Source organism: Serinus canaria, chromosome 1 (genome assembly GCF_022539315.1).
Source record: "Serinus canaria isolate serCan28SL12 chromosome 1, serCan2020, whole genome shotgun sequence".
NCBI lineage: Eukaryota > Metazoa > Chordata > Aves > Passeriformes > Fringillidae > Serinus > Serinus canaria.
This window is the reverse complement of record NC_066313.1, coordinates 44,549,430-44,568,159: the sequence shown is the minus strand read 5'-3', so window position 1 is coordinate 44,568,159 and position 18,730 is coordinate 44,549,430. Positions and strand designations below refer to the sequence as shown.

The window sequence follows — 18,730 nt, the reverse complement described above, 5'->3', positions numbered from 1 at the left end:
AAAAATATTTGTTCATGGAAACAAAGTGTCAGTCTTCTGTTACAGATATTAAGGGGTTTCATTTCGTTACAGTATCTCATGAAAGGTTTTTCCATTTTAGTTGCAGTTTATGAGACTCCATGTCCTTGAATCCCATCAAAGGCTCAAGTGACATTTTTCTAGGACTTGTGACAATTCTCTAGTGGTTGAAAAGTTTATGTACAAAATGCTTAAAAGTGGATTTCTCAGGACTTTGATTAAGCATACCATATATAACAATATGGCTTTAATATCTGAATACCACTTCAGATATAAAATTTGTAGAAAGAAGAAATTACTCATATATTATCTTGGGAGGCTCTTAAACTGTTGTGTGCATGTGTTTCATTGCCCACTGTATCCCACCTGGGAGTACAGGATAACATGCCAGCAAATCCGATGGACACAGTGTGATCTGCACGGGGACAGTGCTTGGTGTGTGACAATGTTCTGGGGATAGTAAGCTCTCAGTCTAGTCCAGTGGCAGTCAGCAGCACATTTATCTGATGGCAAACTTGAGCACAGGTTTTCCTTTAATGGAGTTCTTTCAAAATAAGGATTAGAAAACCGTTCTCCCACCTTTATACTCTCACCATGATTATCTTTGTTCATAAATAAGCAGTCAGTGTTAGACTTTGTCATGTTGCCACAAAATACCATCCAGAAGTATTTTTCTCTCAGATGCACAATGCCTGTTTCCATGCTGGTTTGTCCACACGTGCTCTATATAGAAATTTTCTACTTTTCAACTGTGATTGTGAACCAGAAAGCATTTTAAAATACAGTCTTTGGCTAAAATGTTGTTTCACTAAATATTGCTTTTGAATGAGTAATACCAAGAAACTGAAAAATTAGTCTCTTGTTAATGCATGATTCTTTTACCCTGTGTCTTTCCAGATTAAATACAGATGTTGAACTGTGTCAGAGTCTGAGACGTCTGCTAGCTGATGAAACTGTATTGAGTTCCTTAGATCCAGAAACCAGGTACTTATTAATGCTTATAGATCTTTATAGATTATAAATAGAATCTTACACATTTAGTTTCTTAGATGGTATATTCTGTTCCTTATTGTACTTGTATTTTGTGTTTTCTTAAATAAATAAATACATCTTTTGGAAAACAAACCACATCTCCATTATTCATTTATTAGTCTCTACCAAACTACCTGCACAGGAGTTAGGAAGTTTGTAGTTGTGTAATCTTGGAGAATGTGACTGTAGAGCACAAGATATATTTATGCTGAATAATTGAGATAGTGCAAGAACAAAAAAAAAGAAAGCTTAAGATTTTCTTCAATAATATTATTTTGATTAAAATTATATACTGTACAGTGTACATATCAATGTTTTTAGGAATAAAATTAGTAACAGACTATATAACTTGATTTCACTTTATAGAAGTTTATTTATATTTTTCAAAATCAGATTTGTAATATATTTATTGAAAGCTTACTTTATGATTGTTGTAATAGGTTTTATTAGCTGTTTATGCAGTTAGTTTTGAATTACTTATTCACTAACATGGTTAGACAAGCTTAATGTGTAAGTTTTTTCCTTCTTCCTTCTTTCACCACAATCAAGGATGTTAGATTTGGAAAGATATTTTTCTGATGTTAGAATAAATGAAGTGTGAAAGAAAATTAAAAGGGTAATTTGCACAAATTGTTTGAACATCTAGATTAAGGTACTGGGATTATTTTGAAGGATATTTTCAAAACAGATGACTAAACTAAGAACAAAGGACAAATTGCTTCTCACTGAGTAAATTGTTAAGGACCTAAAACATAGGAAATCTTTGTCCCTAATAAAAGCATTCATATAATTGTGGTGTGGTGTTAATCTCTGTGAAAGACATGACGCATAAGTAACTACTAAAGGCAAGATCTGTTAAGAAATGCTGCTTATTATCAAATGAGGCTGTTTTAACAGGGATTTACTGTATTTTTAGGCGAGTGGCAGAACTTTTTATGTTTGATTTTGAGATCAGTGGCATTCATTTGGATGAAGAAAAGGTAATTTCGGGCTATAATGTATGAACAGAAATTTGTCTGTCTACAAAAGACCAGATAATGAAACATGTGGGATGTGAAATCACGCGCTTCTGGGTCAGTTTGTCCTATGTGGAATTTTGTTGCCTTAGAAGCGGTTAATTTTGTCCATTTAAAATCACTTCTAAAGGTAGTTTTTAGATAGTTGGTTGTTCTTTCTGCTTTGGGCCTCATAATTCCTGTCTGTTCTGAGGAATTATAAGTAAGTTCTGGGATCCTATTTTCTTTCTTTGGTGTCTGCATCAGATATTTAAAATGTCAGAACAAGATATTTACAGAGAGGGAAAAGCAGCACTCCATGCATCTTGATGACCTTGAGGTTAATCAAGTGGAGTGTGTTAGAAGGGTTCAGTTGTGTGTCCAGGCACTCCTGGGGTGCTTACATAACCAGAAGTTGTAAATCTTGTTCAAAATTGAGTATCTGGGCAGGTCTGATTACCTGTCTTGGAGCTTTTATATACTTTTGCAGTAGTTAGTGATGGATTTTTCAAACCCAGCAGCTTACACCATGCTTCGTGGTGTGGATGATCTGTCTGTTCATAGTTCATGTCACTGTATGAAGTTAAATCCTTGTTTATTTGAGTCATCCTCTCCAAAAATATCTGTACAAAAGCTCTTCTACCAGACTGATGCTAAAGAGTTATTCTGAAGCTATTGGTTTTGATGGTGCTTTGTGACATAGAAAATGTTTCTAGAATATATTTTTACTATTACATTGTCCAAAGAACAACCTTGAAACTTCAGCTCTGGAGTTATGTCTGATTTGGCTATTGGTTTTATGGCGCTTCATCTCCTTCCAGTTACAATTTCACTTATTTTTGCATCTTTTTTCCTTTTCCTCCCCTGCCTATCCCATTTTTCGTGCTTGCTGCTCAGCGTTTCTTTTCAATTCTTAATTCAATTTAAGACTTTAGAAATTCTTCCCTGTTGTAAGTTGAAGTTTACTTTTGCTACAAAGACTTCCTGCTTTTTAAAATAAAACTCAAAGATATATTTTCAAGAGAGAGAGTGGGAATGGGAGGACAGAGCTCATGTTATGTTATTCTTTGGATTTTACAAGTTATGTTGTATTTGTACCCTCAGCCTTTGTTTTTTGAGCTGTGAATGCACAGACAATAGAGACCACACTCTACTAATGTGAGCAAGTTCACTGAAGCACATCTTGCATGATTAAGTGTGTGAAATACTGTGATGATGATAAAACTCTAAATCACAAACTCCTAAGAGAGGCATTGAAATACTGTAAATAGTTTACAGTCTCCAGAAAACAGCACAATACAAACAGGAAAAAGAGAATTTTATTCTATTTCTGTTTTAGGGTATCTCTCTAAAAGATGCTTTTTTTTTTATTCAATGTTTTACATAGCAATCAGTTACAAGTTAGCAAAGCTTATGTAATTTTTATTTGAACTCCACTGTATATTTTCTTACTGCAGAAATGTCGGCATTTTCTTTGAAATTTCAATGCTTTCTGAGCATCTGATCTTGTTGATTTGCCCTGCATTTTGACTTTATTGATTCTGTAGGTATAATCTTAAGTGTTGTATTTTCTGCTTAATTTTTGAAAGAGTCCTTTGAGGTTTAAAAACTTTAAGTTCCGCTTGTACTCTGTCTGAAGATATTATTTTGTGCTTTATTTTTCTTACAGCGTAAAAAGGCAGTCGACCTCAATGTCAGAATATTGGATTTATGTAATGAATTTCTGATAGGAACTCACATTCCCAACAAGATTGACAAACATGTGTTGCCAGAGCACATTCGGTATAATTTTACAGCTGAAGGCAATTACCTACGAATTGCTGGTCTGCATGCTGATTGTCCTGATGATCTGGTTTGTATTCCCTGACTTTACTTTGGCATCCTTCATACCAGAAGTACATATCAGTTATTTGACTTGTTAGTGAGGCAAATTTTTTTTTTTTTTTTTTTTTTTTGTGATTATGCTGTAATTACTAACAGGAAAAACTTTGGTAGAATGTAATAATCAATGGCATATTTGATAGTGGCAGGTATTTAATAATGGCTGTGCAGACCCTGAATGGCTGTAGGAAGAAGAGGGGCAGAATACAGACTGGATTTTAGGCAAGCACACTTCAGTTTATTCAGAGGTGGTATCCCATGAATTGCAATTCTGAAGGGTAAAGGAGCTCAAGAAAGCAGGTAGTTTTCTAATGGCAGCATCCTCCAAGTGTGTGAGAGTAAGCCAAGCAGATGTATCAGGGACCAGGCTTGACAAGCAGCCACCTCTTAACAAAGCTTCATTTCCAAAAGATAGCATACATGAAGGGGAAGGTACAGGATCCAAAGGAGGAATGTAGAAACGTTGCCTGTATGTGTAGGTATGATGTTGGGAAAGTCAAAGCTCAACTGCAGTTATGACTTGGAAGGGACAGCAAAAGCAATGAGAGCAATTACTGTTGCATTGTTACTAAAAGCCTGAGCAAGGAAAACGTAGGCTCAGTGCTGAGTAAGGTGGGTGACAGTGGCAGCAGGCAGATAAGGCTGAGGTGCTTATCCCTTGCTTTTGCCTCAGTGTTCATCAGTGACTTTAGTCCAAGGCAGGAGAATACAGTCTGGATTGGTGGACAACCAGATAGGTAAAAAAACAAATTTCATGATCAGAGAGTGGTGGTTGAAATGCACCCTACAGGAAGACTGGTAATGGAAGAATTCTTGCAGGAGTCTATCCTGGGTCCCCTGTTTAACACCTTAATCAGTGACATAGAGAAAGTGACAGAATGCTTGCCTACCAGATGTGCAGGGGAGAGCAAATAGGGAGGAACAATCAATACACTTGAAGGTGAAGGCTGACATTCAGAGTAGCCTAAAATCTGGGGTAATGGTTCAGTGGTAGTCTTACATAATTCAGAAAGGAAAGAGCAAAATCATACACCTGGAAATGGAGAACTCCTGGTTATAGGCCTGGCTGGGTCTGATCTGTGGCAAAGGCCCAGTGCTGGTGAGCAGCAAGCTGAGCATGAGCCAGCAGTGATCCTGGTAGCAAAGAGCCAACAGCATCTGGACTTCCCTTAGAGACTGAGGGGTGAGATTACAGCCCCATTCTTCAGGAGTGTCTTCAGCAGAGGCCACCAAGATGGGCAGTGAGTGGAGTGCTTCCCCTGTGAGGAAGGGCAGTAGGATTTGGGCTTGTTCACCATGTAGCAGAGGTGATTTGGGGGGACCCTGACAGCACCCTTCCAGTACCCACAAGGATGTCATGGAGAAAATAGAGCCAGGGTCTTCAGCATGGTGCATGACAGGAGAACAAGTGTCAGAAGGCAAAAGTTGAGATGAGAAATGCCAGTTGGAGAAGTTTTTCCTGCCGATGATACCCAGGCAGTGATGTAGTGAGGTCATGCTGTCTCTCCCATATTTACAGGGTTTCAGGACCAGACTGGAAAAAGCTTTGTGTGACTTGGTCTTAGCTCATACCTGTCTCTGCTTTGTGCAGGAGGTTGGATTAGAGATCTCATGAAGTCCCATCCAACCTGAATTATCCTGAAAAAAGCCCTTACTTTAGTTCTTGTTAATGTTGTTTTTCTAAAAAAGAATTAATTTAGAGTTATAAATTTAAAATTAATTTAGACTCATTGAAATGTGGCAGTGGCACCCTAGACCTTTAGATACAATTCTAAGATCAGGAGCATATTGAAACATTCCAGGGTTCTTTCTTCACTTATGCTATGTGGAGAGAGGGTTAGTTCAGATGAAGGCAAGTATAAGTTGTTGCTGGATTTCTTGAGCTTATTCCATATGTAGAAATAAAATTATTTGTGATTGGTTTGTGAAACATAAAAGCATTTTATTAAATTTCATGAGTCTTCAGGTAGTTTTTTTTCAGAGTTATGAAAAGACCCAAACTAAAGACCCTAATTAAAAATAGGAGAAAAGGAGAAAGTTTGTGGGCAGATGGGCAGACTAATAGTTTTCTGCTACAAAAGAAATAAGGCTTTTTTCATCCTCTCTTTTCTCTCCCCTCAACCTGTCTCTTTTTCTTGTCAGATTCTACCATAAGCAAACTTAACTGATATGCAGAGAACAACTTGGGTTTATTTTCAGAAGTTTTAATGAGTTAAGACAGCCCACAGAGCAGTCTGAAAAGCACAGATGTTGGCAGAAAGAGGGAGGTGATGAGAGACTGTTGACAGGAGTAGAGAACAGGACCCTTTTTGGCAGTCTTGTCTCATTGCATTTCCTCATTCCACTTTTAATGGCTAAGAGCTGTAATTGTCAGGCAGTTGTAATTACTATTGTTAAAAGACTTTAGGCCTTTTCCCACCAATATCAGTGAAATACAGCTGTTATGCCACATCTTCAGTTGCATTGCTTGTTTCTGTTAAAAATTACTCTGTAGCAATGTGACTTTTTTTTCCCCCTTGTATTAGGTGCGAGAAGCTGCTTACAAGATTTTTCTGCACTCCAACACTCAGCAGCTGGCTCGACTGGAGGAGTTGCTTGCAAGCCGGAACAGCCTGGCACAGCTGGTTGGCTACGACACCTTTGCCCACAGGGCTCTTCAGGGAACAATGGCCAAAAATCCAGGTAAGAAGGCCTGTATAGAAGGACATGTTGAGAAGTCAAACGTGTAACGTATGAGATCGAAGGTTGTTAGTTTCTTTACCTAAATTTGCACATAATTCTTCCAGTGAAGTGTTTTATTGCAGTTACGTTTTGCTGTATGCCATACTCAGTGGTCACTGTAAATTACAGCACTCAGAAGGAGGATCTGGTGTTTTGGTTCAGAATTGATGCTCACTCCTTAGATTATGAAGGTGTCATTATCTCAGCACATAACAAAGCAAATGGATTACTAAATTCTCTTGAAATAATGTCACTGGAGTAGTTTGTTAAAAAATCTAATGGAATTTTTGTTTGGAATAGTCTCATGTGACTTTAACATTGTTTAGGGAAGAATAATTTTAATGTTTTTTCCTTCCTTCTAGAAACAGTAAGACAATTTCTGGAGAAGCTTTCTGAGCAGTTGTCTAAAAGGTATGCCTTTTTCACTAAGTTTTTTTTTTTTTTTAACCATACTCTTTATTTCAAGAATAGAGGAACTTGTGCAGTAATAAGTTAGTCAGTGCTGCTTATCGTGTGCTCTGAAACAAAAATCAAGACTTCCCCAGAATTTTGAGAGAAAGAGAAAGCTGTGTGCTTAGAATAGATTCTGTGTCTGTGATCACAGAGCACCCAGGACAGAATGCAAGAAGTGCAGTTAACAGCAAACAAGAAGACCAAGTTGAAGTGTGGAACACCTCTCCTGGTCTTCTTGCCATATGCACAAATCCATACATTTTGCATCCATAAACAAATTTCCATGTTTGTCCCTCTTGCCACCCTGAGCTCCAACAGCACAAAATAGTTTCATCGCTGGGTATAAATGGGATGTATTGTAAGAATGAAAATGCTTTTGAGCTGTACGACCAAGGAAGAGGGACTGAATTTGAAAGAATGGCAGAAGCAGAGTGAAAAGGTTTTTCTACTGTTGTATGTGGACGTGCCATTTTATCTAGTCATCTTATATAGTACTATAAATCTCTAATGATGGACATTTTATTAGGATGCTATATTATCATGCACTGTATTTCACAGCTCAAAAATCTTTCATAAATATTTCATAAATATTTTCATAATAAAAATATTTTTCAGAACTAAAAAAGACTTTGAAATGATGACAAAGATGAAAATGAAGCTCAATCCCCATAATTCAGTAAGTTACATTTCCATATGTGATTGTCTGTTTTGTTTCTTTTAAAAAATATAAGGTAATCATGTTCTACAATTACTTCTACTTTAGTGTACAAGAAGTAGTAGAATTAGAAACATTCTCTACTGGCTTCAAATGCTTTCTGACTTCTTAGTTGCTGTATTAAAACCTAATACTGAGTATGAGACAGCTGTTGGTTTATACAAAGTGATACTGAGATAACCAAAACATAAGGCAGTGAAAGGGGGTATCACTTTGCTTTGAATTAATTGACTCATTTGATAAATAAAGGCTGTACTTTAGGTTAGATTCAAACCCAGTTAGTATACTACATTGAATGTATCTTAATGCTGTACATATCTAGATTTATCTTTTTATTTTAACTGAGTGTATCTCTTGAAATCTGGTATGAAGTCCTATCATATAGATGAATAAGAACACCAGTCTTCAAGAAGTGTTAAAAAAGTTTTCAGGTTATGATATATGATGCTATTTTTGGCTTGAGCCCTACCTGTTTGACATTACTTCTCAAAATTCTGACTTACTGAAACTGCAGAAATACTCAAGTGAATCAAAACTTTTACTTTGCGTTCTCTTGTTGTCTGTCATTGTAATTATAAGATGGAATTCTCTTTCAGATGCTGATGCCATGGGATCACCCGTATTACAGTGGAGTCCTTCGTGCTGAGAGGTAAGCTCCTTATGTTCCTGATTGTAATGTAAATGAGTGTCCTTGCAATAAAGACAAAGAAGTCCTCAACATAAACAGGATTTCTTTCTTTGAAGATGTACCTCAAAATGAAAAAAGAAATATTATCTGGTGGGAGAGTTGTTTGTAATATTTTTTAGTTACTGCTTGAATGCCTGTACAAGTTTTTGGCTCCTGGGTTGTTTTGCAGGGGAGTATTGGCCCTCTTTGAAGATAAAAGAGGACGAAGAAGTTTTAGAACAGATAGAAAATCCTTATTCTTGTTTTGCTTTTAGTTCTTAGCTGGAATGTAGTAATGTTTAAAAATAAATTTTGAACCCTGAATGCAATTCAACTTCATATTTTAACTTCATTGTTCTTACTGAATGTGCAACTTCATCCTCTTTTGCAGACTTGAAATAGGAACTTCTTCTGTAAATCTTTACTGTTTATGGATAAGAATGAATTCTATCTCTCTTGCAAAGACTGGGAAATAAATCCTTTACATACACTTAAATAGTGCACTGGGCCTTTGCACATAATGAGATGTCAGCTCTGAAAGATGTAAGCCCTGCATGTTGCCTTTATTAGATCAGCAGCAGTGACCTTTGAGGTTTCTGTTGGAAAAGATAATTGAAAGACGTGCTGCTCTCACAAGGGGAGTTAGAAAAAAATTCTTCCTTCACTGCAGATTTACAGTTTTTTGGTTTTTCAACAAACATAGACTAGATGTATCTGAATAAAATAGTAGTTTACTCTGGATCAGAAAGCTGTGGTAGTATAGACATGGCATGAAAGGATTGCCAGCAACTGGCCTGGTTGTTTCCAGAATTGGTGTGTGCCATAAAGATTAGAGCATTAGGTGTCAAAGGCGTTGTGTTTGTTAGCTCTCCTGGAAGAGTGTCTTCTGATGCTGATTGTCCTTAGTCTTACTGGTCTTACTGTCCTTCTTAGATCTCATGAAGCTAACCATCTCATGGGCGAGTTGCTGATGATCACAAGTAGATTATTCTGCTCTTTTTGGCATTAGAAAGAAAAATATTTCCTTTCCTTGGGGGGCTTTGTGAGAGATCCAATTAAGTTACTTGAAGAATTGCATGGTGGCTTTGGGAGAGCTGCAGGTAAAGCAGACCTAGACATTGGCAGTGTGTCTTTGCTATATTTTTTTTGTATTCAGGCACCAAGTGTGGAAGTTGGATCAGTGTGAAGTCTCCTGAATCTGTATAGGGTCTCCCTAATTACAGTCCAGAATTGGGGCCTAATGTTTTTCTCCCTCCAGCTTGGGTAGGACTGTTTGTTTCTGGCAGATATACAAGCATCTACAAGACAGGGCAAAAAAAGGAGTTTTCCTTTCCGTTGTGTGCAGAGTTGTTTTGCATTAACACAAGAGTGAGATCTCTCATGGTCCTGTTTTCTGGATAGTTGCCTGTCTTTGGAAAAAGTGTTTGATTTAACTGCCTGAACAAGGCTTTACATTTATTCTGCTCATATTGAGGGTGGTTAACAGGGTACTGGACACTGAGTAATCAGCTCTGAAAAGTAAAATTTACTACTCCCCTACATAGTCTCAAGGACTGTGCTCTATGAGTGAAACCAGGCAGGAGTCAGTATTCATACAACAGCCAGAGGATGGGAATATACCTTGTCATGTCTCTGCCCTAAATGCCCTGTTACCCAAATGGGACTCTCCTATCCTTTATCTTGTATTTGTACTTCCCTTTTTAGACCACATCCCTTCTTGAATGGCCTGTAGATGCTATGCTATGTTCAGTTTAGCAGTTTTGTAGCTGGAAGATGAGAACTGTATCTGTCCCACAAACCTTGATGCTTGGCTGGAGTTCGACTTTCGGCTATTTGTTGTTTCTCTCTTCCTAACTGAGCCAGTTATCTCATAGTATTAAATTATTCATCTAAGGAAAAGTGATATTATTTTCCTTGGTTGGATGTTTTTTTTTCATAGGAAAATAATGGAATGCTTTTTTTTTAAAAAAATTGTTTTTCTTTTTTTTATTTATATGCTAAATAAATCATTAATTTTTACTTCTGTCCTATTTTATTTTGCATTTCTTCATCTTGGAATCACAAAATATATTTTAAAACAAGATGCACTCAACTGTCATGAATTTCTCCTGTTCTTTGTTTAGCCTATTACGTTTTGTTTTGTTTTGTTTTGTTTTGTTTGTTTTTGTTTTTTTTTTCTCTCCAAGGGTTTCTTTTGGAAGAAATTTACTTTCAGCTTTAGGTCTTTAACAGAAATGCCATGGTTGAATTTGTAGTAGCACTGTGCACATAGCATGGCTTATGTATTTGTCTCTCATGTTTTGGGACTCAGTAGTAGTTTGCATGGTAGGTTTTTGTATTAGGAAATTCTCTTTTCTTCTGCTTAGTAAAACATTCTTGTTGAAAGGGAAACAAATGTATGCTTTTGGGTATTTCCTTTGGACTACTGTTGTCACCATGGCTCCAGCTGAAGTACAGACTCATAATTTTGTAGGTATTGTGAGGTGTATGAGATGCAGATTATCTTTACAAATCTAGGTATAAAAAAAGAGACTATGGGGATTCAGTTCTTGATTAAGTAACTCAGCACTAGGGGGTGCAAGAAATATTAGATGGGACAGTGTGTCTGCTGGAAAATGCTTACTGTTTCTTAGTTTGGCCTATTCAGCCATTCCTCTTTAGTCCTCCAGATTTTGACCAGCTACATCTCAAATGACACTGAAACTCTTTACGTGTTTTTAATGTGTCTATTTTATATTTGCAGCATGTTGTGTATTTTAAATCTGTTTATATATTTTTGTCTTGTAAATATACATTTAGTCTTTACTGCAGCAGAATTAAGGAAAGATCCTTCACCAGATTTCTAATAACTAGTTCTAAGAGGTAGATGTTTACTTTTGAAGGATGCAGGATGCCCTCATGCGCTTGGACTGAAGAGTTTTGATGCTATTTGCTGTCGCATCGGGTTGGTTTTTGTCGCTTCTTTTCTCGGCGATACCGAGGGTTGCTGCTGTTCTGTCCCTTGAACAGCAGGAGGCGCTCCAGCCTCAAGCAGCAGCGTTGCGGTTGTTCTGTCTAAACCCAGGCACAACAATTTTGTTTCTGTCAGCTTTCACCAAGTCTTTTCCCTGGAAACTTGATCCTACTTCAAAAGTGTAAGCCTCCTGTTGATGGGAACAGGATATGTTCTTTTTTTTTTTCCCCAGCCTATGTTAAGTAGCCTCTATGGCTTTAAACCTACTCTTAAGACAGTGTAATGTTTTTGTAACTATAGTTTAAGAGGCAGGGAAAATACATGTCAGTATAAATGTACTTTTAAGAGAAACAGGAGACAAAAGTCTGAAATTCATGGTAGTAGTGTCTTAAAAGAAGATAGAGTAATTAGGAGAACCTCAAGAATTTTGGCAGGCTAAGGGTGATAAACCAGTGAATGCTAGAACATGCTTCAGCGTCTAACAAGTAAGAAGATGTCTAATATGTATATTATAAAAATAATAATGTTGCATTTTAGTGCAGACGAGTACCAAAGTATTAATTAAATTGCACTACTTTTCAGTAAGTGCTGCTGTAATTCTCAAGGCCCTGATCTTGCAAAGATGTGGTAGTCCTGCTGACTTCTTTCAGGTCAGAGAAAAAAACACAACAGAAAATCACCACAAAATGCTGTGAGAGACTTTTTGAGGTCAGCCATTTGCCTTGGAGGTAGGATTGGCTGTACTTAGTCACTTCTGACAGAGGTGCAGAACTGTTCTTGAGAACCATCGGCAGTGAGCATTGTGTATTTGGAATTGAGTTCTCTTTCCTTAACCTGTGATTCTTGCCAGGCTGGGTTGACGTCACTGGCTATAATTCACTGTTAAGATTTTTGCCAAAACGTCCCAGGTTTTATTCCACTTGAAGCTGTGATGTGCTTGCAGAGTCCTGACTCTGTGCTAGTCCCTTTCTTTGGGACTGCAGAAGGAAGTAAGACCAGCCTTGAGGATGACAGATCAATGCAAAAACAAGTTTGTTTCCTGATGTGTAGGAAAGAAGCCACCATGACAGCTGCAGGCATTTTGGATCTGGGGGTGCCATCTTAGCAGAGATTAGGAATAAATCACCTCCTTTCTTGCTGGGACTATCCATGGTTTGCTGGCTTCAGGGAAGGGTGGGCACCACTCCTGGGTTTTTTCAGAGGGTTACCAAGTACCAAGGTATGAAAATGTGACTGGATGTTTCACAAGTTCCTAAAAGCTGCAATTAATATTGAGGTTTGCAAGTTACTAGTAAAGAAAATTGTTCGTGGCTGCTTTTTGTAAAATTTTTTTTAGTTTCATGAAAGACTGTTCTCTCTTGGGAATGCCATGTGGAAGTATAGCCCAGACCTTTTGCAAACATGTGAGAAAACTGTCACTCTGTTGAATTTGAAAGCTGAAGTGGAAATGTGATGTAAAATATAACTAGGAAATCTTTCAACCAAAGTGCTCAGAGAGGAGGAGAACTTTGTGTAACAAGCTATTTGTAAGAAAGGCAAGGAATGCCTTCTGTTAAATCAACTAATGTAGGTATAGAAAGTCCAGTTTAACTCACCAGTCACTAAAGCTGATGGATTAAGCTTTTTGGAGAAAAACTTGAAAGTCATTGAAAAGCATTGCTGTAAAGTAGAATTTAACTTTCAAGAATTATTTCTTATTCAAAACATTGTGGAAGAACAAATAAATTGTTGATTTGAAAACTAAATCAAATCTAAAAGTTGTGTGCAGTGTCGATACCAATATTCTAAAGTACCCCTTGACCTCCTCCAAAATAATCTAGGAAGTACAATTAACAGAAAGAAAAAAGGAATGTGAAATACAGGTGCTTCTTTATGGTTGATGAGAGTACAAAGGCATTCTATTATTATTATATTATTGTGATTATTTTTAAGAAATCCAGAGTCTTCTATAAATCATGGTTCAGAGCCTCCCTTTAGGTAAAGAATTAAGTTTTATAGTCTGGCATGTAATGAAAATTGGTAGGGGTTTTCCTTGTCTTGATCTCTTCAAGTTAACCTGAGGGGTTCATCTCACTTTTATCTTTACTAACAAGATCTTTTCAAGTTTCTTTGAAAGTTTTGACAGGATCTGTTTTATTAGAGATAGTTAACTTTATCATCTATATTTTTGTGGATGTCAACAGGATAATAATTTTTCTCACAAAAACCCCCAAAGAGGTCAGGATATATGAGGGACTTATTATATATATATTATATATATAATAGCCACTGATAAGCATTTTTGCCTGGCAGCTAATTTGCAATTGTTAAGAGTCTGAATGCTTGTGTTCTAAAGAACAGATCCTGATTCAAATATCCCTAATGTTCAATTTTATAAAAAGCATTCTTAATAGAATAGATGAAAGTCATGTTGCACAAAACAGACTTAGCCTCATTCCATAGACACAGCTTAAATGAAAGTGATTTTAGGAGTCTGCATTTTATTTAGACTCAGTGAAGTCATAGAAGCTTAGAAATAATTATTTATAATCACATACTACGTATTTGTTTCTCACAGGGGCACAGCCTTTTTGTTTGAAGCCTGCTGTTCTTGAAGAATAACCAAACCTCATTGTGTCAGTTAACTTCTTTTTATAATCGTTTTTTTAATTGGTTTGGCTACTTTGCTTCTCTTAAAAATACTGCTGGGCTGCAAACTGTGAAAGTAAAGTGTCTGGATTTCTTAAATGTAGTTTATCCTTTAATAAGAAGTAGGAATTTACATTAAAGAAACTACTGCTTTCTTTGATATTTCTACTTTTGTTAGGAGGCTACTGAGATTTCTCTTTGTAAAGTTACTTAGCTCACATTCTGACATAGAATGAAAATTTTCTCATAAACTCTTTCTTGGGTTTTGTTATAAATACAAATGCTTTGGCATTTGAAATGAGATGTTCAGAGTGAATTAAGTTACTGGAATATGCAAAATGAATACAGAGCAAACCTATTATGTTCAAGTTTGTGTTTCAGTCTTTTACAGTTTTCGACATGTAAGCATGAGAGTTATGCAATTCTATGGGAGAAACAATTAATTTAAGGTTCATTATGACAATAAAATTGACCTCTTCGTGTCTTGATTTTTATCTTTCTTAAGTCAAAGCAGCTTAACTGAAAGTTTGGCACAGAGGAAAGTATTCTTTTCCATTGTAGAGGAGTTCATGTATATATTTGTTGATGCTGTTACTGATTTGTGCAGGGTGAATGCGTGTTGCTGTCCCCCTTTTTTTTTTTTTTTTTACATAAATGCTATATTTCCTACATTAAAACTAAAAGCAACCTTTTAAAAAGAAATTATTAATATCTAGGCATGTACAAAATCCTTGATTTCAGGAAGTCTTCTTTTAGATTTATCATTGTGTTTTCAGATGGGTGTGTGTATGTCTGTAATGGATAGAACTTTTGATATTTCCTTTTCCTGTTCTTCCAGAATTACATTCAGATCCTTTAAGTTTCACATAATGGCTTAAGAAAAATTTATGTGCTCAAGTTGAAGGGTAGTTGGGAAAATCTTTTTGTAGCAGAGCAAATTGCAAATATCAAAATCAATCCATACCTGCGTTTTTTTTTTTTTACCAGGGATATACTAGAGGAAATGTTACATGGTAAGAAATCTTTTTGACTGGAGTATATAGTTCTCTGCAAAGTTAACACCATCTGAGATCCATCTCTTTTGCCTGCATTTTTAAAGGCAGATTGCCATAGAAAGCACTGTGCTCTTCATCCTTTTGGGATTCAACTATACAACATGCAGTTCAGTCAGGAAGCCTAAGTTCCAGCAAGAAGCAAGAGCTCATAGCTGAGCTCCAGACTTGTTCTAGTTACCTCTAACTGGTACCTTATGAAGCTTGAAAGTGTCATAATATTCGTGTCTGCCCTTCTCTGGTGACATGGGCATCCTAAGGGCAAGAACTCACATTTTAAGCGAAAGGGTATCCAGACAGGGTGTTTGAGTCTTGCCCAGGCTTGCTTAGCTGCCCTGAATCCTTTTTTCTTCCTTAGGAAATACTGTAACCATGTTTCCATGTGTTTGCCAGCTTTGGAGACATCAGTACGGTGTCTTTCTGGTGAGCTTGCTCTACCATGTGCAGAAGAGTCTGTCTGCTCTTCTAGGGCTGCAAATTACAGCATACAAGAAAACCTGTCTTCCAGGTCTCCTTTGCAGTAGTTATTGTCACTAAATGCTGTCTGTCTCCAGAATATTAACCTTTCTTCCTAGTAGCAGTAACCCTTAGCAGAAGTTTTACTGGTAGCAAAGTGCCTGGTACTGTAGTTCAGTGTGGGTCATGATAATTTCCTTTCTGATTCCTTTTCCCAAAAATACTTGAGTGCACTTCCTGTTGGAGATAAAATCATAACTTGCCTGAATAAATGTGGAGGCTGCTTGCCAAAGAGTGTGCTCATAATAAAGCAGCTGCTTCTTGCAGTTTTATTTCAATGTTTTACTATTTGTTTTAAATAGAAGGCACAAAGCTGTACAACTGTTCAAGCGTACAGTTGATAACAGCTTCAAAATTGTGCATAAAGTGAGTCTTAGATTTGGTTGCTGCTTTAACATGTAGTACAATAAAAATAATTATATGCACAGTAGGGTCATTAACATTTATTAACATGTAGATTATGAAGATAGCTTTGCTCTGGCTAGTGAGCATTTCAAGGGCAGGCTAAGCTAAAGCACTTTGGAAATTCTTCTTTTTATGTAGAGTCAGTCAGTATCAGCTAATTCGTTGACTGAAGTTGTACTTTCATTCCATCAATTGAAAAGTAATGTGCGGTGGAATCCCAGAATCACAAAATTGTTAGGGTTGAAAGAGACCTGTGAAGATAATCTAGTCTAACCCCTTGCCAAGGCAGGAATGCCTTGGTTTTGGTAGGGTTTTGTTGGGAGGCTTTAGTGTGCATTTACAAATACACTTGGTTTCATGTTTGAAAGAATAGGGATCAAAGAAGCACCATACACCTGGGATAGAAATGGGGAACTTTGAGTTTTCCCTTTAGCTTCAGGAGAAATTATTTTTACAGTCTTGGATCAGCCCTCAAAAAGTTTCTGCATCCTACACAGACAAGTTCTGTCTTTGTTACTGGGCAATTTAAAATGCTAAAGGAGTGTATTGAGAGAAGTCTTCATCTTAAAGCTTTATGTCTTTTACAAAATCTGGCCCAGGTCAGAGTGTGTTTTGAAGATACAACCTGAGACCCTTTAACAGCATGAGAATTTTCTTTAAAGGACTGAGGGAAGAGAAGTTTCGATTGCTGTCACAATCACAGTCCCCATGGCTGCCACTGTTGAGCTACCATGTTTTTAGATTGGTATGAATTAGAATGCCTGGGAAATGTTTTCTTGCAGTTCCACTAAGACATGAAACTGTCAGTAACTGAGATTGGGTAATCATTTGCTAGCTAACAGATGCTTTTTTTCTTGTCATCTGGAAACAATGAAGTTGCTAATGACTGCTACCATTTGAGTGTCTGAAATCAACAAGAATCTTCAAGAAGGGAGCATCTACTTTGTAAACTCTTCCAAATACTTTCCTATCCACACCCATATACCAGATTTACGTTTTAGAGATCTAGTAGAGATTGCACCATTTCCTGTTCTGTTCATTGAGTATTTTTATTTTTGGGGAAGGTTTAATTCTTTCAATTTCTCCCCTTTTCCCCATTGTCCTCTAATCTTACCTAGTGTTACACCTTTTATTTTTCAGTGAGTGGCATTAAATCTTAAAGGTGAGGGCTCAGAAAAGAGTCAGTCATATGCTTGCTCTTGCCACTGAAAGGCAAGATCATCTATCAGTAATAATTCCAGGAGCTGAGGTTTTGGTTATAGAACATCAGTTTCAGATAGCTGAGGTTTCAGCTAATTGCTGTTCCTAAGTAAGCCCAAAGAGAAAGTTTTCCTGGAATCAGTGCAAGTTTGGGGTTAGGTTTTCTTCACTTAGAGTTGGTTGTACTTAATTTGTGAAAATAGAGTTCATGTATGAGGTAGGACCAAATTCAAAACTTGGGAATTGAATCTGTGTTTTGGTGTCTGGAATGATTACTGCTTAGTGGGTGTAGACTGGTATTTAAACAAAGATTTTTGAAGATGTATTACACACTTTTTGGAGAAGTAGCTTTTTTTTTCACTACCCAATACTCATTTTGAAGTATTACTTGTTATTATAATCTGATTGTGATAATTGCACTATATTATGGGTTTTAACTCCCTTCTACATAACTCCTAGGACACTGCATTGGCTAGCAAACAGTGGATGCCAGATAATTCTGCTGACTGCTCTCAGGTGTGTCTAGAAGTAAGTTAAATATTGAGTCTGTGGCTTAAGACACTAGTGGTATTTGAGGGTTTTTCAATATCTTCAGCTTTTTTTTTTTTTTTTTTTTCACACTGGTGTAACAGGCAAGGCAGAAATTGACGATTGAGAACAGAAGAAGAAACATTTTTGTTTTGGCATTTTGTATAAAAAAATGTTGTTTTTCAAAACTTTTTTCAATTTTCCAATTGGCAAGAAGAACATTAGCACACATCTTTCATTAAATGTGGGAGAGGTTTGATCCTGGCAATGTTCTAGCAGAAGGGACTGACATTAACTTGGTGTAGTTTCTTTTAAAGTGGTTGTTTAGTCAGGATCTCATTGTACTCAAAATGTCAAGATTGTGACATCTTCAAACATTAGCCAGAGTAGGGGGTTAGTTCCTCTGGGGAGTCTGCCTTAAGGCATTATAGTCTGTTACTACTTCTTTTCTGAGGGGGTGGATAAATATCATGCTTTTTTCAAAGGACAAAACTTTTACAGACTGATTTCCTGCCACCACCCCACCCCCTCACCCCACTTTGAACGGTGACAGTATATTACTAAGTATTTATCAGAAGGCCTTCTTCACATACTTTTCATCCTGGTGTGGGGCCATGGGGACATTGTGCATGTTCGAGGAGTGCTGAGAATGAGAAGTAGGCATTGATCTTCTCCTTGCAATATATCAGGGCCAGCTGTTCTATCCATGAAGAAATATCATTTCTTTGTCCTGCTAGTACATATCTCTGTATTTGACTGAAATGAAATTAAACTTAATTTCAGAGGTTGTTTTGTTCCACCCCTCCAGCAAACACATTAATCCAGTATTTCAACTGAATGTGGTAATCCTTTGTGATTTGTATGAAACATTGTCTTCCTCTGATAAAGCTGGAATCTATCTCATGCTGCAGCTGTATGCTCTTAGTCCTGGGTTCCATATGACATCTTCACAAAGTAGTTGGAGTT

General features: G+C 36.9%; 1 protein-coding gene across 1 annotated transcript in view; it reads left to right on the top strand.

Annotated features, from left to right (window-relative positions):
• The window catches only part of MIPEP (mitochondrial intermediate peptidase), a 66,485-nt gene that overhangs the window by 5,383 nt on the left and 42,372 nt on the right, over positions 1–18,730 (top strand). Inside the window, exons 4-10 of the mRNA XM_009102833.4 lie at positions 916–1,002; positions 1,967–2,030; positions 3,715–3,897; positions 6,452–6,608; positions 7,010–7,058; positions 7,716–7,776; positions 8,412–8,464. Coding sequence (XP_009101081.1) covers positions 916–1,002; positions 1,967–2,030; positions 3,715–3,897; positions 6,452–6,608; positions 7,010–7,058; positions 7,716–7,776; positions 8,412–8,464 — 654 coding nt within the window. The remainder of the gene's footprint in view (positions 1–915; positions 1,003–1,966; positions 2,031–3,714; positions 3,898–6,451; positions 6,609–7,009; positions 7,059–7,715; positions 7,777–8,411; positions 8,465–18,730) is intronic.